The sequence below is a fragment of the Apis mellifera genome, linkage group LG16 (genome assembly GCF_003254395.2).
Source record: "Apis mellifera strain DH4 linkage group LG16, Amel_HAv3.1, whole genome shotgun sequence".
In the NCBI taxonomy this organism is placed as follows: Eukaryota; Metazoa; Arthropoda; class Insecta; order Hymenoptera; family Apidae; genus Apis; species Apis mellifera.
The window spans coordinates 6266890-6291519 of NC_037653.1; the positions used below are offsets into that span (position 1 = coordinate 6266890).

At 31.7% G+C, this 24630-nt stretch overlaps 2 protein-coding genes across 3 annotated transcripts in view; one reads left to right on the plus strand and one right to left on the minus strand.

Annotated features, from left to right (window-relative positions):
• Positions 1–6703, plus strand: part of LOC413409 (cytoplasmic dynein 1 intermediate chain) — a 23525-nt gene extending 16822 nt beyond the window's left edge. The window contains exon 15 of one of the 2 annotated variants that reach the window (XM_006563163.3): positions 6266–6703. The gene's annotated coding sequence lies outside the window, so the exon portion shown is untranslated. Of the gene's footprint in view, positions 1–3285; positions 3729–6265 lie in introns of those variants that run through there. The other variant, XM_016917077.2, reaches the window with a different exon arrangement.
• The window catches only part of LOC413408 (scavenger receptor class B member 1), a 26580-nt gene extending 3660 nt beyond the window's left edge, over positions 1–22920 (minus strand). The window contains exons 1-3 of the mRNA XM_396852.6: positions 21918–22920; positions 9740–10741; positions 171–262 (exon numbers count right to left, since the gene is read on the minus strand). Coding sequence (XP_396852.2) covers positions 171–262; positions 9740–9920 — 273 coding nt within the window. The 5' untranslated portion in view covers positions 9921–10741; positions 21918–22920. The remainder of the gene's footprint in view (positions 1–170; positions 263–9739; positions 10742–21917) is intronic.
• Between the last annotated feature and the right edge of the window lie 1710 nt (positions 22921–24630).

Genomic DNA, 24630 nt, shown 5'->3' on the forward strand with positions numbered 1-24630 from the left:
TTATATTTACACGTAAAAATTAATATAAGCATAATTGGATTTATGAAAATTTAAATTTTTCTAGAGATAATTTCTGTTTGGCAATCAAGGATAAATAATAAGAATAATCGTAGGAGAATCTTTTACTAAAAAAAAAAAAAAAAAAACTAATTTTAAATTATTTTACGTACCTTTAATATAATGTAATCCACCCAAGGTATACTGCTTAAAATAATGCCAATCACGAGCGTCAGAATTCCTATGAAAATTGCTGACACTCTACCTACAAAGCATAAATAGATACGATAAATATTATAATAGATAAATTTCTAATCTTTGTTTTATCATATTTATTATTATTCCAATCGCATGGAATTTTATTCCTCCTTCACTTGTCTGCCCATCATTTTCCAAAATTATTCGACTTATTGAAAGGAATAAGGCCAACTTCCTTCTTCCAAGAAATTTCAATGACATAACGTTCTGTGAATCATCATAAGTATCCCATCAACGTTATGTACTATATGAGATAATCGTATTTGATTAATATACATTGAAGGTTCTGTGTCATAATATTTCAACTTGTGAAGAAAATTAAATAATTATTTAATAATGAAGTATTGTACATATAGATATACTTTCTTTCTTCAACAAATCAATATTTTGACATGTTTTGCGATGTGTATTCGAAGAAATATGAAAGGAAGATGTCAAGTTTTCACAAGATACATTATGTCATTTGTCTCATCTCGGATGCACGGATCTATTAGATAATTATTTCGTTCCCTCGTGGTTTTTATAAAGCTTAATAAAGCATTAAAATATCGTTAACAACGTCGAAATAATGTTGAAATCGCGAACAAATTGCTCGAGAGAGAAAAAAAAAAAAGTAACACATCTTTTTTTTTTTTACGAGCAATAATTTCGCAATTTTACAGCTGCAATTAAAAATTGCGTATTTTCAACGATTATTTCGTGTTACCGATTTTTTGCTTTATTCATTTATTTATTTTTTTTTCTTACTTCAAAAATAAAATCAAGCTAATTCCTTCTGGTATTCAATGGTATTTTATTGTAAAACTGTTGCTTTCATATTTTCAACACTTTTATTCTGGCAATCCTTGGCCGATTATTATGAAATTACTACTGAAAATCGAAAAAAAAGGGCTTGCCTCATATCTCCTCGAAAGTTCTTCTAAACGATCATCGTGTCGTTAATGTTGCACTTAAAAACCTTGATGATTCTGGACTTGAGACTATTCATATCTTAGTTTTTAGAAATTTTTAGTCACGTTTTTCAGGAAACGCGTTACCCTTCACTTTTTCCCTCCACCCGTTTAAATATACACACATATATATATTTAAATTCATGGGTAATTTTTTTAGCCTTGGGAAAATCCCACCTAGACATTTGATTCATCTTGACCTATATATTTATTCGTTCGTAGTCTTCTTCTTCTTTTTCAAGATAAAATTAATTTTTTTTATATAATTTGATAATTATCGCTGATCAAAAATAAAATTGTATAATTCAAAGTTCGTTACTCGGCACAAATATAAATTTCTCTCATTCTTATTTCAATTACAATTAAATATATAAATAAATATATTTTTGGAGCGGAAGTTCTCTCTTTCTCACTGACAACATCCTGATTTCTAATAGGAAGATTATATAAATAACTGATTTATAATAAAATATCGAATAATGCTTCACGGTTAAACCTTGGGTTATCTAAGGGGAAAGCTGTAATATTTCTGGCTAAGGTGAAAGGTTAAATAAGAACTAGGAAACAAAATATTTCCCTCTGGTGGCTTAAAATTGATGTGCATCATTAGAAAAGTAGGATAGTAAAAGCATGCAATCAATTTCTTTCAATATAATTTTCTCGGCCTACTGTGCTCGTTTATAATTTTATAAAAAAAAAATCCTATTATTTTTCTTTTCTCTTTTTTTTCTCAACATCGATTTATATAAATAACTGCTCTTGACATTGATTGTGAATCCTACACGTCATTAATAAATAAGTTAATAAAAATACCAATTATAAAACGAATTAAGAAGGCAACGTGTTACTTGTAATGATTATCCAGAGATAATTGAAATTCATTTATATGTAAGATACATTTTTAATATGCAGTTAAATTTCTATGAATAATTAAAAATTACATTCTACATTTTTAAACATTAGCCTAAATATAGAAGTGTCTGTGACGTTTCCACACTCACGAAACACGATTACGTGATTTCGTCTTGGGATGCTGGATTCGGCTTCGAAAAATTTCAAGGACAAGTAACAGAATCCCGTAATAAAAACTGCTTAATCACGCGATACAATTTTCTCTTCTTTCGTTCTTTCGATCCTTCTCACCCTATATATCTAATAAAAATCTTCATAATATTCGATAAACGATATATATGATGTAACACGAATTCAACAGAATCGTCACATCATTAATACATCGTCGATTATTGACAATTTCGAATATTCAATTTCGATCCGTCTGAAAATTTTTTAATTCTGGGAATCATTCGCTCGAAAGTATATCCAAGAAACGGATTAATTTCCGCGTAAAAAAAAAAAAAAAAAAAAAAAAAGAAAAAAAAGAAAGAGGAAAAGAAAAAAGCTCGTTTTAATAAACAAGCTCGAAAACGTTTAACGATTGAAGGGGGCACAGGTGTAAATTGATCCTCTTGCTCGCTGTTGATAGAGAATGCAAAATAGCCTGCCTGTTGAGGAGGTTCGTGAAACGTTCGTTAACCATGAGCAATATAAATTACCAAAGTCATTGCATAATTTTACGATCTCTCCTTTCTCGAGAACTCCGTTGTCGATCGCCTCCGTTAAAGTTCGCTTTCTTCACGTGTCCTCGAAAAGATGGAAAATGAAAATCTATTGAACGGTTGTGAGCACCTCGACAGACGTGTTTCTTGCCCGCGTCTGCCTCCATCCATCTTGCTTAATCGGTTGTGCGTAATATTTGTCGAACGAAGATTTGATTTTACATCTATTGATCGAGCTGCTGCTGCTGCTGCTTCTGCGACCTTCTTCTCCTGCTCTTTGTTCGTGATCAAAGTATCGTAGTCATCTGTTTATCTCCTTATTTTTTTTTTTATTTAATCTTCTTTTTTTCTCTCTTTTTTTTTTAATTTACATATACATATCCCCCATATTGTCGAATTAATCGTTTGCGAAACAAAATTTCGTCTAATTTATTGATCGTATATATTTTTGCAAAGATGGTCGGTCATAATTATCATGGGTTGAGTAACGTTTTTTTTTTTTCTTTTTTTTTTTTTTTTCTTAGAAACTTAGTCACAGAATGACTTAAATGTCGATCCCTAATCGACGATATAATCACGGCCCGATGAAAAAGTTACGTGCTTTGGGGAGATCGTTGAACGGGAACTATTTTAACAGCCATTTCTTGCTGCTACATTTTACAAGCGCAACGATCTCTCAGGTATGAAATTTACGGTCGTTCATTCATTGTTTTTCCACTTCGTTTCGATTTAACTATTCGCGTGATGATTAAAATAAATAAATTTTTTTTTTTCTTTTGAAATTAATTATTCATTCGATAAATAATTAAGATTTAAATTACGAGATTAATTTAATCAAGATGATTATATTAATAATTCGCCCAATAAAAAATGAACTAAGTGTTAAGTGAAATCTGTGTAAAATAAAGGCGTACAAAAGATGCGTAAAAATTTTTCTTAATTAATTTTGATAATGAATATGTTTTCACTCGTTGCTTATTATCTATGATCCCAATCGTCTTCCGGTAGAACTAGAACCACTTTTCTAGCTTGCGCAAGGTTTCGAAAGAAACGAAAAAAAAAAAAAAAAAGGAAAAAAAAAAGAAAGGTTTAACCGTAATACATAAGACATGTGCAAAGACGAAGGTCTCGAGTTTATTTTATGTTGAATGTTGCGACAATTAATTATTAAGAAACTATGTGAAAGGATTTTAGAACGTAATTGGTAAAACGGATTACATATGGGTGCCATTTTTTTTCTTTTTTTTCTTTTTTTCTCTTTCTTATCATCCATGATCCTGTTCAATCCTTATCATCCTATTCATCCGTTTCAATTTTCCAATTCAAATGTTGATACATTAAAAAAAAAAAAAAAAGAAAAAGAAGAATCGATTCCTCTCGTTTCGTCGATTATATATAAAATATGCGATATCGATAAAACTTGACTTGTTTTCCGCTCGAGCTTTTTATGTCTGTTTTACGTGTTGCACGTCTCATTCAGATAAAGGAGATCACCAGTTAAACGCTTGTTACTGAAAGTTAAAGACGTTCAATTACTATTCAGAATGAGTTGCTAATGCAAGACTATTGATCGTAAACTTTAATGATAATTCGCCTCTCTTTTATTCCCATAATATTGCGAAGAATTGATGAAATAAAAGGAATAAATATAGAAAAATTTATTAAACGAACGTATCCAGTTTTTGTCATTTTATAACAATTATTGCCGTCATAAATCGTCATACGTTACGAAAAAAGAAGAAAAAAATAAACGTACGATGAATGATTTATAATTTATGGGGTTCAGAGATCGTAATAATTAAATAGCTGATGCTACTTTTTTCTTTTTTTTTTTTTTTTTTTTTCTAATTCTCGTTAAACGGAGATGAAATAATGACACGATATTATTCCTCTCAATTAGTTTTTTTTTTTTCTCCATCCAATCAATTCAAGGAAATTACAGGTATTTCGACCTGTAATGACGTCAATTATTTTATTTGTTTATTATCAATATTAATTTACGAGTGTAAAGGTAAATATATTCGTCGTTTACATGGAAATGGGTATACATACGAAACGGAAATTTACAGAAGGATACAGAGGATTAACACAGGGTGTAATCATAAAGTGACTACTTTGACATTTTCTTGTCAACTTTGATATTTGATATTAGGATACTCTCCATAAAAATAAATTTAATGGGGAATATCCTCGATACGGTAGTGTGTCACTTCCTGTTCATCATAAGTACAAATACAGTTATACACAAGTATAGCTTTTGAGGGAAACACGATCGTAAAATTATTCACGCAGAAATTATTATTATAATATGCATTTTCTTGGATGGAGAAACTTTGGAAAAATGTTTTTCTTTTCTTTCTTTCTTTCCTTCCTTTTTTGTTTCATTTTATCTTGTTTTATTTTCGCGGATTAAGGGCAAAGAAAGTGGGGAGATTTTGCAACTCGATTTTTTTTTTAAACTGAAATATTCCAAATATACATATGCACACGCTCTCAAATTAATTAGCAAATTAAATAGCTAGAGAAATTTTCGTAAGGCTCAGACTGGCGAGGCATATTTATCTTCTTCCATTTACCGTTCTTATTTAAAAATTAATTTGATTTACCGCAAAAAGGAGGAAGAAGAGGAAGAAAAAAAGATTGGGAAACTAACAAGCATAGAAAGTGTAGGAATAATTGAGCTCAAACAACAGGAATTCTTCCACAGTAAATTCACTCGTATTTCTTTTATTATGCACGCTAAATCCGTTCTAAATCGTTTTACATTTCCTACGCCATAAATCTAAACGACATACACTTGTGAAATATGCTCTTAACCATAACAGAGGATGGATTTAACGCGTTGAATTTTAAAACATTGGAACTAGTGGTTAATGTTTGAATAGGAATAAACCAAGTAAATGTTAATTCTATTAGTTCGATATTTTCCCTGGATGGACGAAAACCGTTCCATTGTCAACAGTTGATACGGTTTTTATTTTCGAAAAACAGGGGCGAGAACGATCGAGGAATAAAGGAAGTGAAAATGTTAATGATTTCGCAGGAAAAGGAAACGTTAACGTTTCTTATCGAATCGAAAATAAAAAGTTTTGCTTCGAATCGACCGAATTGGAAAAGTGATCAAACTTGAAATTACAAAAAAAAAAAGAATCGAGTTGTAATCAACCATTTTTATCTCATTACATGAAATAAATTCGTCCATTTGACCATCGTATATATATATTTTATTTATAATATTAATAAATATAACAAAAAAAAACAATATTATATATATATATTTATTATACTACTTTTATTTAATAAAATCAGTAGGAAATTTTAAAATACTTATAAATTTAATAATTTAATTAAATTTATGTTAAAATTTTATATATTTGTATATATACACGAATGATAATTAATGATGAAATTAGAAATTAGAAATTTTCTAATTTTACTTTGGCAACATTCGACCGATTAATTAATCCCGTAGCGCAGCTACATTTTTTTTTTTTTTTTTAACAGGCCGTTGCTGTGCAAATGGCCGTCGACGATTACACGCCACTCAGTGTTATCTCATCAGGAGTTACACGAGTTACTTAATGGCCATTGAAACACGTAATATGGAAGACGGGACTAAAAATATGCCTGTTCGTTACACTGGACCCCTCCCTCCTTCCAAAGTTTCTCCGAACAGCCGAGAGTGAAAGTGATCTCAAAATCGGCGAGCGTACGAGCACCTCTTGCTTTACATCTCTCTCCCCGCCTTTATGAACAGGCACCGTGGACCGCGCCACGGTCTTGTCCTGTCCACCGTTTTGCAATCCGCTCCAATATAAAAATATTTGGACGCTCGATTTTGCAATCTTAACTGCATTCCATGGATCGCGATTTTTAAGAAAGCGTTCGTCGCTAATCCAATGCGTTCCGTTCCGACGGGACGGAAAGAAAGAAAAGAGAGGGAACGATTTTAACCGCAACGTTCGAGAGATTTTTCACGATATAGCGGTCTTGGAATAACGGGGGAATCATTCTTCGCGTGATCGGCCACGAGAGATTTTCATACGTTGTTTGCATGCGTTTGTTGCGAATGTTTTTTTTTTTTTTTTTTTTTTAGGAGAGACGAGTGTATTTATGATTTGGAAAAATTACGTTATATAAATTGTAATAAATTCTGACTCGAAATATTTATTTATTATTCGATAGTAATTTTTAATCGTTTAAATGGCTATTTATGTTTGGCGTTAAGTTGAACGGAAAAGGGAGCGATTCTGTAAAATTTGTAATTTTGTGTAACACTATGTGAGTGTGATTTCTGTTAATAAAGGGAAGCTTATGCTTCCTTGTATATTAATTTTAATTAATTCTATTTTTTACGAATCGAGAAAGATATAGACCGTATCGATGGCCGACTTATTCGGATATTATATTATATCCACCTTTGAGAGAATTTAATCATCAGAAGCAACATTGCAAAATTGTTATGTGTTGTTTAACCCATTGGTTATCAACGAATATTGAATAATTAAAAATATAATAATTATATATGTATATAACAGGCAAGAGATTGAATCAGAAGTGGATAAATTTATGAAGGAAAAAGATATATGAATATTAAACAATATACGGGTTAGCACAGCCTTGTAATAAAGTATTTTGCAAGTCTAATTAATAATATTCTTATTAATTACATCTATTAAAGTTTTTTATATTCGTATGCATATTGGTTGGTTCTCGCATTTCTGACTTTACTTTAAGTGTGTTCAATTTTCACAACTCGAACGGAAAGGAGTGTGAACGTTTCTTTTTTTAAGACCAAAGTATTAAAAAAAGAAGAGGAAGAAAAAGAAAACGTCGAGCAGGTAACGATTGAGCTGAATTAAGCGAGGATTTAACGTTGGATAGCTAGACTACTTTCTTAAAGGAACACGGAATCGTTTCCCCTCAAATGAAATTACCTTGAATACTTTCGAATAAACTTCGCTTGACCAGTGAGTCAAGATCATTGAAGGAAGTACAAGTTTTACCAGCGGATTATTTATTCGATCTAAATTGGAAAACGATTTAAGAACTTGATAAGATTAACATTTTTTTTTTAATAAAAGAAAAACGTTACAATATATTCGATATGTACACGCTTTAAAAATCAATTTCTATTTACGAAAATTATATATTTAAATCGATGATTTCGTCCTTCGAGAAACGAAAAAAAGAAAAAAAGATCGAAGATATCCTTGCAGATACGAAAGGTTTGAAAAAAGAATCGATCATCTCTTATCCTCGAAATCAAGGACCCATCAAGATCAAGATCTTATATTCAACTTCAAATCGCAAAGGTCAGAATGAGGCGAGAAACTACTCGTGACAAGAGTCGCTCCTTTCACGTTGCCCGAGTGGTAAAACAGGAAACACGATCCCGACGAAAGGCCCGCATCTTCTAGGAAACAGTTACACCAGTTTGAAAACAAGATTCGAGTCTCGTAAGAGGTTCGAGAGAACGAGATTCCAGATAATTTTTCAGGAAGGAAGGAAGGAAATAGGGCGGCATTCCATATTCTTCCTTTTCTCAGAGGAAGAAAAGAAATATTCGCGACAGAGAGAGAGAGAGAGAGATGATATCGTATAACGGGTGCAAGTAGGCCAAATAGCGCCAGAGATCGTCGAAAGGAATTGGTCGCCTGCCCCACTATCATTCTGATTACGTTTGATCATCGTCAACACACTTTGCAGGTAGGTAACAGGTTTATAAAGCGTTGCTTGCAACCCGTGCTGTTCGGCCGGTGCCGCTCACCTCGAACTTTTCAATCGAAACGGGAGAAACTAGCCGCAATAGCCGTGACCGATCGTATGGAATGTATGAAAAATTAAAAAAATTCAAGTGAACTTGAAGAGATTGCTTTTTATCATCGATCTCTTTTTCTTTTTCTTTTTATTTTTTTCTTTTTCTCGCGAGCACGCATCGACGTTCCTCTTCCAACGTTCCTCTCCAACTCGAAGGATGTTTCGTTTTAGAAATTAATAATAATAATAATAATCGTAAATAATAATCGCGACTCGAGGGGATATCGTGATTTTTTAACGCGCGGCAAGTCTTTTTTCTCTTTAGATTAGATTATATAAAATGTTAATTTTCAAGTTCGTGCAATCTAATACGTGAAATCCGGATTTATTAGAGGATTAGAAATTGTTTTTTTTTATTATAGAGTGAAATGGTAGTTGTTTCTCTCTCTTTCTCTCTCTTTTTCTTTTTCAAGTTCATTGAAACAGTGTTGTTATGCAGCCGAATCGTTGGATCGAAATTGAATTGAAATCAGATAGTGAACGCATTCCTGGGGAACGGAGAAAACGAAAACCTCTTATGATAATTCAAGTTTCTCTGAAGTGAAGAATTTCTTCCTGATTCAAGGTGGAAACAAGTGGAAACTCTCTATTTTTCTTACGCATCTTTCAAGTAGGGAAATTTTGCACGCGTAGATTTTGGAAAAGAAAAGAAACAAAAAAAAAATCTCTCGTGAAGAAATACATTAAGGCAGAATAAGAAATCCGATTCTAATAAATTAAGAAAATATTTCAAGTAGATTTCAACGATAATTCACGATTGTGGAATCGTGCAGCAATCTTTGATATCTCCGTTCCACTATTTTTAAAATATCGCAATTATATATTGCATATCATTTTAACTGTAATAAGGGAAAAGAAACGAAACGCGTGCGTTTCAATATCAACTTTAAATCGTAATTAATTAAATTTATTCCTCTTGTTATTAATCGGGAATTTCCAATCTCCAATTATTCCAATCCTATAATTAATTTCAACAAAAACTACCTGAGCGTTCTTCTTTTTTTTTCTTCCTTTTTTTTTTTTTTTTAATCTCGCGGAATTGAAATTCTAATTAATTTACTTTCGCGGTAGAGCACACACGCGTTATTTCGTCACTGTAACGTGTAACGGGCACGTGCAACTTAACATAAATCAAAATGAGATAATACCGTCGCTTACCGTGTTTCAGTTTCCCATTCTTAGAAACGAGGAAGGACAAAGGTCTAGGGACCTTGTCCGTGTAGAGGCCGTCGTGTTGGCTCGTCCTTACGCCGAACAGGGCGTTCCTCCCCACCTTCATGTACTCCTTGCCCATCCTCTTGGGCGAGCTGATCCCCAACAACGATCCTATGAATTTCATCGTGTTCGCACAATTTGCCCGTCAATCAACAACAACCTGATCCTTTACGAACGGTCCGTCCACTTTTAATTTCGTAACAATTGTGATCAACCACGTTGTGAACGTGACTTCTTTCTTTTTTCTTTCTTCTTCTTCTTCTTTCTTTCCTTGTTTCTTCGTTCTTCTTCTTTTTTTTCCTCCTTCCTTTCAAGATTTCCCAACACGCATGTATATTCAATATCAGAGAGTTACACGAGTTAATATTATAACGAACATCACGTTGGAGATCACACGAGGAGATAACGCATGTTGCTGAAATCGCTTCCCCCTCCCGTGTGTTTCACTGTTAAAATTCACGTCAATTAAGGATAATTGGATAATTCGTGCTCTGTTTATCGCCACTTAGAAATCTTTGTTACAGTTAATCCACGATGTGTGCTAAGACGTGTATATATATTTGAAAGTGTATTGTATCTTTTTCACGTCACTTGGCCGAACATTGTTCCCGAGTATGCAACACAAATGTTTTTTCGTTTCCTAGAACATGGTTAGAACCGGCATCGTTTTCCTCTCTTTCTTCTTTTTCTTCTTTTTCTCCCCCCCTCCCTCTCCTCTCCTCTCCCCCTCTTGCTGAGTTGAAATCGATTCCCCCTTTCTCGATCTATTTTTTTTCTCTCATCGATCGTTTCCTCTTATTTTCTACCACGGGATGGAAATTATTAACTTTCTCGATCGGTTAAGGCCGATTATCAGGATTTCGTTCTCGATGATCTTCCACTCCGATGAGTTTTCGCTCATTTACGTCGCGTGATTATTTATTTGCTGGATAATCGTTGCTCTATCTGGAAATAGGAAAAAAGAAAAAAAAACAACATTAGCCGATCTCTCCAAAGTATTTATTCGAATTAATAAGATAAAATAAAATTGCGAAGTAAAAATTTTTATTTTTATCGGGGGAAAAAAAAAAGATTTTTCTCAACGCGCGATTTTATTCGAAAGATAAAATCCGAGAATACAGATTAGCAACGCTATTTCGATATTTAACAATTTTCCGTCCGCCAGTTGAGTTGTTAGAAAAAAAGTGGTAATTGATGGTTAAAAGTGTTAACCACAACAATACGGCACCGCAATTATTTATGAGCGTTAACTTACGTCCACGCAATTTTCATTGTGAAAAAGTCTATCCTTTATTTTGCGTAATTATCTTTGCGATCCATCGATTCGCCTTATACGTCTTCATCATCGTCGTCGTCATCGTTGAAGAGTTATCTAACGAGCAATTCTTGCTGGATATAACCTCAAATAAGAATCACCGTAAAATCACGATAAAAAAAAAAGAAAGAAAAAAAGAAAATTCTCCACGCGCGTGTGAAATATAATCCAATCTCTTTTAAGTAAGTATTTTATCGAGATGAATTTCGATTGAATGAACCGCGGTTGTTATATTTGTATTACAATTTACAATGTTATAATTTGAATGTTAAACGAGAGTAGAAAATTATTTAACGAAACATTGAAAATTAGTTTACGTTTACTTATGTAATAATAACAACAGAATCGAAACGGAAGAGAGAAGAGAAACGTCGAGAGAAACGAAATTTCGAATAACGCGGGAAATCTAAAAACGCGGGGATTTGAAAAAAAAAAAAAAGAAAGAAAAAGAAAAAGAAGAAGAAAAAAAGCACGCGACGAAATCTCTCTGGTAGCACTTACACTTTCACCGGTCATTAGCGCAAATACTTAGTATTTGCTCACGTGTTATATACAATGGTTATATATATATATATAGTTGAGAAAGTAAATAGTAATGGATATTTCACTCATTATAATATAACGTCCAATTATGTTACGTAAATTAAATTACGTTTTGGGGAAAATAGCGTAAAATTGATCGACGAAAAAAAAAAAAAAGAAAAGAAAAGAAAAGAAAGAAAGAAGAAAGAAAAAGTTATGCATGCTTCGTTAAAGAATATGACTATTATTTCTTTCTTTCCTTTCTTATTTTTTATTGATGCGTACGTGCGAAAAAATAGTAGAAAGTATTAATTGAAAAGGAATGATCCGTTAATCCGTTCTACATACATGAATTTTCAAAGAGGTTTCCTATTGATGTTTGATTTATTTTTTTATTGCAATTTTGCATTATACCTGTTCAATAATTTGCATTGCATTTGTTATTTATAAACGATTTCCAAATTCTCTGTATTTTATACACGTATATATATATATTTATTTTTTCTTTTCCATCTGCATATCATGTTTAATTTATCCAATTTTATCCAGTTTCATTTGCATTCGTAATATGAATTTATCGTAATATTATGCAATTTAATGCAGCGAACAATCGTACGAAATAGAAACGAATATCACGACGTTGAGTTTATCGATATTAAAATTAAAAAATTGCCAACGGTTTGCAATGATTTATCTTATACATCTTCCAATAATCGAGTAAAAAAATTTCTCTAAATTCAAAATTAAAATTTTGACGAACAGATCGTCGTTAACTTAAGGTATACTTAATTCGGATTGGATAAGTTATTCGGGTCGGCGATAATTCTTATTCCATTTTACCGTGCCTGTAAAGTATCTTGGAAATAAAGGAAACTGTCCGGTATGGAGGAATGTCAAATAACTAGAATCGTTATGCATGACGAAAAGAGCACGACGAACTATTCCATTGTACAGACATGCAACAGTACCGTTACATCCCCGAAGAGACAAGATAATTCCATAGAACCATCCTTGAGAAACGTGAATTTTCTCCGCTACGAGATGTTTGACAAATCATTCGAATCGATCGTTAAACTTAATTAATCGTTGAGCGAGCAAAATTTTATATCTCGTAGATCTTTCTAAACTTTAAATATAATAATAATAAAATTGTCTGGCAATCGATATTTATTTATCTTTTTTTTTTTGTTTAATTTAAAAATAAATTAATTGCAACGAATTAGTTTCTTTTTTTTTTTAAATCATATTCTTGTTCATTCATATTTAAATGGAATATAAATAATTCCGAGATATTTTTATATATGAATAATAATATTTCGATTATTTAGATTATTCTTATCGATCTAAAAACACTAAGGCATAAAAATTGTACATTGAACTTTTTGAAAAGAGTCATATTTCGTGATGGAACAATTTCATCAGTGAAAATTATTTCAAATTTTCGATTTGATTAATTAATTTAGAAAAATAAGGAGAGGAGAAATAAAAATGATAAAATTCGTTGGAAAACTCATTCTCTATATAATTCGATTATAAGATGTAAGGATATCGAACAAAATCGAAATGTTAATTGTTAAACGCAATCTGATCTGATCGTTGCGCAAAATTGAAAAAAATATTGAAACAGATAATAAATTTAATACCGTTACATCATATAATCATATAAATATTTAAATTTTTGAATTATTTATCTTGATTTAATGTAGATAAATCTATTTTGATTATAAAAAATTTATACCGTTTAAAAAAATGGGATATGCAAATAATATTACTTAATTATTACTACTTAATTATTTATAAACTGAATTATAACATTTCCGCAATTTTACGTAAATTTCCACGGAATAAAAGAAATAACCTTGTTCCTTTATGCGTATTAATTATACGAACAATTTAGATTTAATAATGAATAGATAGAAATATAATTAACGAACGGTCGTGATTTCATTTGCATCAAGGATATTATGATTTAATGGCACGGCAAAATCTGTCAAGAACATTCTTGATAACATTTTTCTCAAAATAATTTCCCCCGTTTAACATAATATTTTTTTTCCTTCCATCATAATTCCAATATTGTATCTTATCCAATTAAATGAAAATTTATGCAATGCAAATAATCGCGATACAATTACATATTTACTATCTTGGATATAAGGATACAATTTAAAGAGAGAAAGAGAGAGAGGAAAAAGAATTAAGCTCAAATAGATACTTGTGTGTGATGTAATTATCACTTATTGATCTACTTTGATACATCTGGAGTTTCTTGAAATTGTCCAAGCCTCGAATCTTTAATTTACATCTAACACGTAATATGCGGATTAAGGTGTGTTTATAAATTACCTCTAATAAGAAGATAAATAATCAAGACATAGAGAATAATGGAAGATAAACCAAGAAATACCAATTAAACGTTTTTTTTCCCCCCTTTTTTTTAATTTATATATTTAAAATACAATTCTACAAATGTAGGTCAAAGATTCAAGAATTAAATCGCAGAGAGAGAGAGAAAAAAGGAAAACCATTCGATTTTTATCTTCTTTTATTATCTTCCATGTTATACACGTGATATCAAAAATCAATTGCTTTCGTATCTTCGCAAAAGAAGAAGAAGAAAGAAAAAAGATGGCAAGAATATCCCGCGGCACAATTCTAAACCGAAGTTTAGTAAACACGAACGTTACACTGCGAATGTTATTGCGGCGAAGTTTGCAAAACTCGATAAATTAAGGGAGAGTTACGTTAGATTGCTACAAGGCCTTTAGAAATGTTTAATGGCCACGAATCTGTACGCACACACGTCCGTTTCAAATACGTACATCTGTATGCACTTGCGTACATGTGTATGCGAGTGTATACACGTGTATACACGCATTCGAAATTTTCAATCCTCGTATCGCAATCGAGCTTGTATCGCCTTTTACTATCATTCTTACTCTCTTCTTTGATACTTTGATCGATCGATGATGAAAAACCATACTTTCCTTTTTTCCTTCTTTATTTTCTTTCCTTCTTTAGAAAAAAGAAACATTGTTTTTAAAGAGAATTTTTCCGAAATTTAATTTTTCCACGGTAAAAATTAATAATAAAAATTAATAATATTTAAGGGTGGCCATTTTTTTTCTTTTTCTCTTCTTTGATACTTTGATTGATAATGAAAAACCATACTTTCCTTTTTTCCTTTTCCTTCTTTAGAAAAAAGAAACATTGTTTTTAAACGGAATTTTTTCGAAATTTAATTTTTCTACATTAAAAATTAATAATAATATTTAAGAATGGCCATTTTTTTTCTTTCTCTCTTCTTTGATCAATCGATGATGAAAAACCATACTTTGCTTTTTTCCTTTTCCTTCTTTAGAAAAAAGAAACATTGTTTTCTAGAGGGAATTTTTCGGAAATTTAATTTCTCAAGGGTAAAAATTAATAATAAAAATTAATAATATTTAAGGATAACCACTTTTTTTCTTTTTCTTTCTTTATTTTCTTTCCTTCTTTAGAAAGAAGAAACATTGTTTTCTAGAGGGAATTTTTCCGAAATTTAATTTTTCCACGGTAAAAATTAATAATAATATTTAAGGGCTACTTTTTTTCTTTCTTTCTTCTTTGATCGATTGATGATGAAAAACCATACTTTCCTTTTTTCCTTCTCCTTCTTTAGAAAAAAGAAACATTGTTTTCTAGAGGGAATTTTTCGGAAATTTAATTTCTCGACGGTAAAAATTAATAATAAAAATTAATAATATTTAAGGATAGCTACTTTTTTTCTTTTTCTTTCTTTATTTTCTTTCCTTCTTTAGAAGAAAAGAAACATTATTTTCTAGAGGGAATTTTTCGGAAATTTAATTTTTCAACGGTAAAAATTAATAATAAAAATTAATAATATTTAAGGATAGCTACTTTTTTTCTTTTTCTTTCTTTATTTTCTTTCCTTCTTTAGAAGAAAAGAAACATTGTTTTCTAGAGGGAATTTTTCGGAAATTTAATTTCTCGACGGTAAAAATTAATAATAAAAATTAATAATATTTAAGGATAGCTACTTTTTTCTTTTTCTTTCTTTATTTTCTTTCCTTCTTTAGAAGAAAAGAAACATTGTTTTCTAGAAGGAATTTTTCGGAAATTTAATTTTTCCACGGTAAAAATTAATAATAATATTTAAGGATGGCTACTTTTTTCCTTTTTTACAGTCAGAATAGAATGTATTCGAGGTCAGGTATCACAAGTGCAGTTGATATTAGCTCGACAGTTTAGAGAAAGCGGTTAATGCATGGTCGCGTTTGATTTCTGATATTTTTCTTTTTTTCTTTTTTTTTTTTTTCACGTATTTAGAGCGTATCTGAAATTTGGCAATATATGATTTTGATAGATACGGTATGTAAGGTGCGTATAGGTAGATTGGGTGATTTTAAGTCATACATTTATTACTCTCGAGAGATTTACTTTCAATTCGTTAAAAAGAAAAGAAAAAGAAAAGAAAAGGAAAACAGGATTGCGTAGAAAGATTTAATCTGAAACGTAGTTGGTCTTGAATTATCATTATCGCGTTAGATGAAATGATTATAATAAAAGATAATAATAAACTTTATGGGAAAACAAGTTCCTATCCTGTGACAGGACAATAACTTTTTCAAAGATATCTATTTCAAATTATCTGTTTAGATTTACTATAATAGCGATACGAGTAAATAAAAGTAAAAGTTATTAAGAAATTAACTTATCATTTCGTTATATCATCGTGATATATCATCGTAGTATGAAAGATATTAATATATATTAATAGATATATCTTTAATAATACATATATATATATGTATATACACTTTTCCGTTTAAATGCAGGAAAATAATAAAAAATGATTAATTTGATAGATTAAGTGTTAATATATTACTCGTAAATATGTTAACATTCAGTAAATTTCTTCCATTTAATTTATCAAGAGAATTTCAAGCTTGTACAATTAATTAATTTTTTTTCCCCCTGACTACATTTATATTTTTTAACATACACATACACACATATTTATATATATATATATCATTTTATACGTCGATAATATATTGAAAATATGAGATATTTTCTCTGAAATTATTCATGGAAAAGGTTATTGAAAAATTCAATTTCTCTAAAATGTAAAATAAAATTTCGTAAAGAATTCGTAAGAGAAATCATAAACGAAAAAAATAAATCATAAACGAATCGATCTCGACTGCTCAATCTTATTTTGTACACGTTCAATTATGCGGAAGTCTGTATAATATGTGCAAGGACGAACGAGGTGCCGCTCAAAACAAAGTTCATATGCCGTCTATTCACGAGGAGAGAACCGTGATTCCAGACTTTCCAATTTGCGTCCACGGGGAGGGATAGAAACAAGCATGACGCACATTTTCTACGGTTCTGTTGCACCTTAAAACTTAAAACAGATCGAGCCGAGAACTTAAAACAGATTTCACAACCTTTCCACATTTCCAAAACGAGGAAAATCGAGGATATTTCATCTCGTTTTATCCCTTTTTCCACACACTTTTTTCTTTGTTTAATTAATTTTGTGTCACGTAAATATTTTTGAAAGGAAATTTTCGAAAAAAGTCGCAATTACTAATCGCGTTTCCAAAATTTCAAGTCATCGTGCTTTCGTTTTTTTATTTCTCGATCTCTTAATTTTTCCAACAATTTCTGCCGAGGATTACCCGTTTTCCTATTCGGATATCTAGAAAAAGTCTGTCTGTCTGTCTGAGGGCAGAGATCATCCATTTCATTCGTATCGATTATTATCTTACCGATTAAATCGTAAATTATGTTGCAGTTAATTTGATGCAAATAAAAAAAAAGAAAAAAAAAGAAAAATATATCGTGAAAATGGCTCGTATTAAGTTAAAATAGTGGGGATTGTAAATTGTTATTAATTGATAAACAAGGCATCTCGAGAGAGCATTTCAGAAACGATGATAAATATTCATTTGCAATATATATTCATTATTTCTAACAGTTACCGAACCTTGAAATAATGATTAATCGAGTTGATTTAGCAATTATGTTGGCAATTATTCCATTTGCCGTACTTAAGAGATTGTGATTAATCGGATATTCTTTTTCGCGGGAGTAAATTCTTCTACTACTCAATTATGAAAAGATCTGCGTACGTGTTCACGCCGGTACGGCGGTTTCAAAAATGAAAGTTTAACAACACTGTTCCTTTTATTACAAATTCAACATTGCGAAATTAATTTTAATATTATCACGAACAAGTTGCAAAATGGATTGGATTGGATCGGGAAAGAAATTGAGGAGAAATATGATTCGGATGAAGAAATTTCAAAATTTATTGAAAAATTTAAAAAAATTTTTTTTTCTCTTTTTTTTTTCGATCGAATCGAATCGTGATAAATTCGATTCGAGAATTGAGAGATGAAGACAATTTTTTTTCTCTCTCTCTCTTTTTTTTTTTTTTGTTTTGTATATATATAGAAAATGATGTCTCTGTTGCACAGCAATCTCAGGAAGCAAGGAGATAAAAATTTTGAGGTAAAGCATTCCAGACAATGCCAGCAGCGGTGAATATAAGGATGAATACAGGAAGTATTTATCTCGAGTTTGTGGTTTTGATACAAAACCGCATTCGCAATAATTTTATATTATTATGAATAAACGAGATACACTATAACCATCCGTGCCATACTAACATTGTTCACGTTTCGTTCATCGTCCTGCGTCGAATTTCAACACGTACATCTTTTTTTCTATATTTCCATAATAATAATATTACAATTTTAATCGCAAGAACGAGAAGAATTTCCTCCTCCCCTCTCCCTCGCCCCTTTCTCTCTTCTTCTTCCTTTTATCCTTTAATCCTTTTACCTGAATTCTTTTACCTTAAATCCGTTCCAAAGATACTAGAATTTTTATTCGAGATATGTTATACGAATACATCTAATAGTCTTGCAACATTTATTCAAAAAAGAGAGAAAAAAAAAAAGACAAGATCGAAACGTTATTATACTCAAGTTGCATTTTACATCTGTAACTTATTAGACAATTAAAAAAAAAAAAAAAAAAAGAGAGAGAGAGAGGAAAAAAAAGCGCGGTTTTATCGAATGATTAGACAGATATTATTATATATCGTAAACAAGACTAACCATTTTTTTTTTTTTTTTCGTATTACGCAAAGAATCGTTACACAACTGCAAAAAAAGAAAAAAATCGAAATTGACTACTATTGGAATCGTGGACATGCCGTTAGCCAGTAGTAATTCGAAATATTCAAGTTCACTAATCTCTCGTTTCAAAACCTGCAAAATCATCGCATTCGTTATTCCTGTTTTTTTTTCTTCTTTTTTTTTTTTTTTCTCCTTTTTTCTGTAAGAAATTTTGATAATAAATTTACCGAATTCCAAATTTATCTCAATCCCGATCATCGATCGAAAAACATTCCCGCTTCGAATTTTAATTATCGATCAAATTGAATTATTATTTAAATAATGATTACTTTTTATTCCATTCTCAAGTTCTATTTTTATTTAAGAAAAAATTATTTTATTTAAGATTATTTAATATTGCAAACAATTTTATTTAAACGATCTCCATTATATCGTGACCATGACTTGTAAGACTTGAACAAAAACTATCTAGTGTATCTAGGGGAGGGAGGGAGATTCAGATTCGAAGATTCATCGTCTCGGTTTATAAGTTAAATTTTCCTCGTGAAAAATCTTCACATTTAACGTATTGACTTGTGTTCATCGCAAATAATTTTTTTTTTCGATCCAATTTAAATTTTATCTCTTTTAATGAGCATTATCAAATTATTGATATTTTGATTATATTAATTATTAATCAGATCAGTTAGATCAAAGTTCTTTTTTTTATACGCAATTAATAATAATAATCGGTTAATTAAATGGAATTAAATAAATAAACTTCTAATTCATTAAATTCATTTATCCAATTAAATCAATTATCCAATTTTCAATTATATATATATATATATATATATATATATATATATATGAAAAATCGTTCGACACGTGTTTCGACAAAGAAAGAGAAATGATACGATCGAGGGAATAAAGAGAAAATCGAATTTACCTTGTTTTAATGTTAAATCAACAGGGGAAGGATTTTTTGATTTATTGAAATATCGCTTGGACATTAAACATTTAGAAATCTCTTGTGTTAATATTATCACATAATATTATTAACTATTATTTGAACAAGTGATCAAAGATTCGCCTCTCGAGTTTGCCTTGGCAAAGCCGAAATTCTTGTAACTTGTGTTAAAAAGAAGATAAGCAAATTAGAAGAATTTTGACATCCTCGATATATTTATTGCGAATTATAGGGAATATTTATAGTGAAAAAAACTTGGGTTCATAAAGAGAAAGCGAATATTTTTGCGAAACGAGTTGTTCACAACGAGCCGCGTAATTACGTTTATTGCATTCAAATTTGCACTTTTATAATAGAAATTTGTAATAGAGTGTAATTCGAGTGAAATAATTCTTTTCAAAAAAATCCTTTTTACTTATATCTTTACAAAAGTTTCTCGATACTTTCACCATACGCGTACATTCGATATTTAAAATATGGAAAAGGGGGGGGGGGGAAGGAAAATGAGTTTAAAAAAAATATTATATAACATATCTTACATATTTCACGTACATAAGTCATTTGAAAAGGGAAGTCAAGGCTAATGCCTTAATGTCAATGACTGTATGTTTATAATGAAATTTAAACGTTTTGACAGTGACTGATCAACGTTGCGAGGCAAGTGAACTTGTCCTAAATATTAAATAATAAGTTTCCAGTAGTTCAAGTCAACGTACCGTGTAATAATGGGGCAAAACTCGACTGTGAAGTGAAACAATGGCAAGAAAAGTTTCACGTTGATGGATTTACGTAAAGTTTATCGATTATCATCGTGGGAAAAAACGTAAATTCGAAACGTACATTTACAAAAAAAAAAAAAAAAAAAGAAAAAAAGAAGATTTTACAAATATTTGTAATTTTTAATTTATATTCTCTGATCAACTTATATCTTCCAACGATAAAAGAAAGTTTAATCTATAATCTCTTTAAGTCTAACTTAAATTAATTAAATTAATCGCTAAATAATTTTTCTAAATAAAATCGATAAAATACGAAATAAGCTGATGCAAAAATTTTACAAATATAATGATATAAATTTTTAATTTACATTCTCTGATCAACTAATATCTTCCAACGATAAAAATTGGCGTAAAAGAAAATCTAGTCTATAATCTCTTTAAGTCTAACTTAAATTAATTAAATTAATTTCTAAATAATTTTTCTAAATAAAATCGGTGCAATTAATAAGCTGATCCAAAAATTTTTCAAAGCTTACAAATTACTTAAAAGTTGGAGCATTTACGATCTTAATCCTAATAATGCTTTATTGCCATTCCAAAAATTAAACGAAACTTGTCCAACCCGAGAAAGAAATTTTGTTCGAACGGTACTTCTTTTCCTATTACCGTATACCTACGGTATAGGAATCCCTATGGCACCTATCCCATACGAATTTACGAGAATAATTCAAGCCAGAATCGTCACTGCAATCGATTACATTAATTTATTTTAAAAATTGAACTCTATATCGCCATTACAAAAATTGAACGAAATGTTTCTTGAACGAGAAAGAAATTTTATCTTTAAATGTTCCTTTTCCTATTATTGTACACATACGTACGAATTTACAAGAATAATTCAAGCCAATAATTGTCACTGCAATCAATTACATTTATTTTAAAAATTGGAAATAATTCCAATCCTATTTATCGCCATTACAAAAATTAAACGAAACGTTTCTTGAATCCGAGAAAGAAATTTTATCTTTAAATGTTCCTTTTTCTATTACTATACACATACGTACGAATTTACTAGAATAATTCAAGCCAAAAATCGTCAATCAATTACATCAATTTATTTAAAAAATTCGAAACAAGTTACTCTATACGATTATATATTTATTTCCAATCTCAATAATTTTGGAGATAATCAATTTTCAAGAATTCCAAAAGATTGCCAAAAAGTTAGAAATAAAACCGTTCCTCCAATTCCTCCAAAGTAAACGGAGTTCGATCGCACGAATCGAGGGAAGGTGAAAAAATCGAAGGGGAAGGCACGCAAGGGCCAAGAAGGGATCAAAAACTCTGATTCGCGCGAATTCTTGTCCCTCCACTCTCTCTCTCTCTCTTTCTCTCACGAACACGCACACAAAAAGCTCGCATAAGATAAGATAAAAATTTATTCGTATTTACTACTTACGTAAACTCGGCGACGGATGTTCCCTATATACGCGCGCACAGCCGGGTTCATTAACTGTCGGTCGGTAAAATCCCCCTTTATGTAAGAACGTGGAACAGTGGAAGTGAGCGGATGGAAGGAAGAAAAACCATCGGAGACGGGTTTTCTCTGTACGGCAAACGTTCAACACGCTCTATCCGCCGCTCTATCCTGGATCTCGTTCGATATATCCGCAGGGATTTCCTCCTCGTCTACTTTTCGCCTAGAGAGCGAGGCGCGAGCGGCCTTATTTATCTCACCGTTCCGCTTCTTCGTCCACTGATCGACGATCGCGCACCAACTCTCGACCCCCGTCATCGATCCCTCGTTCCTCGTATCCTTCCTCTTCTATGGCCGATGATTTCTTTTCTTTTTCTTTTTTTTTCCTTTTTGTTCAGAGGGAGAGAGAGAGAGAGATTATTTTTTACGAAAATGAACGATTCGATGAAAAGATGAAGATCGGTCGAAGATCGATCGAATGACGAGACAGATGAAAATTCAAACGAGATATATATATATATGTATACAGGGAGAGAGAATTTTTGTATTCTCCCTTTCTCTCTTTCTTTTCCTCGCACTTTCTCGAGAATTTCGCGAGAATATTTAAAGATTCGAACGGGAGGATCAAACTCTCAAATGGCCCGGTTCCATCACTTTCGCGAAATTATAAGGAGAAAATTATGAAGAGATCCTTCCAATACTTCTTCTTCTTTGCGACGAAGGGATAAGAAGAAAAGAAAAATTAGAGATGGGAAGGAGAAAGAGGAGATCGACTCGATGATCGATCGATTCCCGAAGAAGGATGAGCGCGTGTCGGCCAGGTAAGCGCGTGTTCCCTCTGTCGAATCGCGAAGTGAATGAGGAGATAGTGGAACAGTAGTGCAGCGTGGACCACGGTAACGAGAACGCGATGCCCACTTGGTGGGCAAAGAAAGTGGTAGGGACACCGGAGTGTACGTGGATACGCTCCTCTCTCGCCCCCTCTTGTCGCGAATTGAATGATCCGGCTCTTTCGTTCGACTCCGGTGGCTAAGTATACTTTGACCGACGCCTGAGTGAAAATCCTCCTCCTCCTCCTCCTCCTCCCTTCTGCCTTGTCCCGCGCCTCGCCTCCTTCCATCCGATCGCTTTACTTTCCTCGCCTCCGTTTCTAATCTCCTCCTCCCTTCGAAGGTCGAGGAGGCAACCTTTCCCCGACCAACGACCGACCAATACGTATCACGTATCCGATGGATGATACGTGTGGTGAGAGTGAAATTTTTTTGCGAATTAAATATCGATCAAACGAATCGATGGTTTTTTTCTCGATTTTTTCCCCCTGATTCTGATTCGAGTATTATATTATATATATTTATGCTGTTTTATGTACGCGAAGGGTAAATGAGACGAGGCGCGATCTTTAAAATCTGATTGGGGTTGGGAGAGGAAAAAGGGAGAGCCTGTTCTTCCGTTCCGTTTTTTCCATCCGACCATGGAGATGGAGATATTTATTTATTATTTTAGCGAGAATAATTATTCACACGAGACACGTTTCGAATTGCTAGAATTTCTTTCATAGTCATATTCATACTCAGTCTTCTTCGATATCCTTCTTTATTGCTTATTTAGAATTATGGAAAGTTATTCGCATCACACGGAACTGAATGTTTTTTAAGGTTTGAATAACTGTAAAGCTTCATCCGTGCATTTTTTTAGATTAGAACCTTAGAAAGTTGCGAGACAAGGTTATGAAAGGTATATATATATATACACACGTGTGTATAAAGAACAGTGTATCCAACTGCCGGTGAAATTTTTTTATTTCACTTACCAATGTCTCGTCCGTGCATACACGTACAGTTACATATTCATAGAGATGCAAGATCAGTATATTTGTTTCCACGTGAAATTGGAGCCGCGAGTGGAACAAGGATAGGATAACGAGGAGCGGAAAGTTTCGTCGTTTATTGTCGTAAAATACGCAAAAAAAGAAAAAAAGAAAAAAAAAAGAAGGAGGAAAGATTGCGCAACGAGTGCGACAATTTAACTATGTTTACAATGAGAGACCAAAGTCGAAAAAAATCTGTCAATAATAATATACGACGAATCATTTGTCAAATTGTTTATCGAAATACCCGTCAAGTATAATTACACTTTCGAAGAAAAATAAATCGTCCATTTATTTATTATCTTTAATTCCAATCGAAATGTTTCTATTTCTTCTTTTTTCTTACCCTCATTTGTCAAAGATATTCTAACTGTTACCAGTCAAATCCCGTAATAATCCAGATTTAAGAGAATTTTTCAGAATTATTGTAATTATAATAATACAAGCTTAAAGTTTGACATACTTTTATGACAAGTCACCGAGCTTTACTGTTTACTTTATCGTTTTATTACGGTTGTTTACTCCTGGTTTACCTGAGGACAATAGGGCAGGTAGATAGGGGTAGCGCCGGGGGCAGGTCGCTCCCTTAATTGCCGGTCCACCAATCGTCCACCGGCTACCTGAATCCAAGCCGAAATTTTGACCATTTCGACCGATACCCTTAACGCGATTGGTCAAACCCATCCCCTTAGTCTTCGAATTTTCCGTGCACAGGCACAAGTCGGTCCGTGTTCAATGTCAGTTCTGAGTGAACTTTCGACAAGAGTTAAACTCTGTCCGTGAACTCACGAGTTTTGTCAGTGAATTTTGAATTGTGCGAAGCGTTGA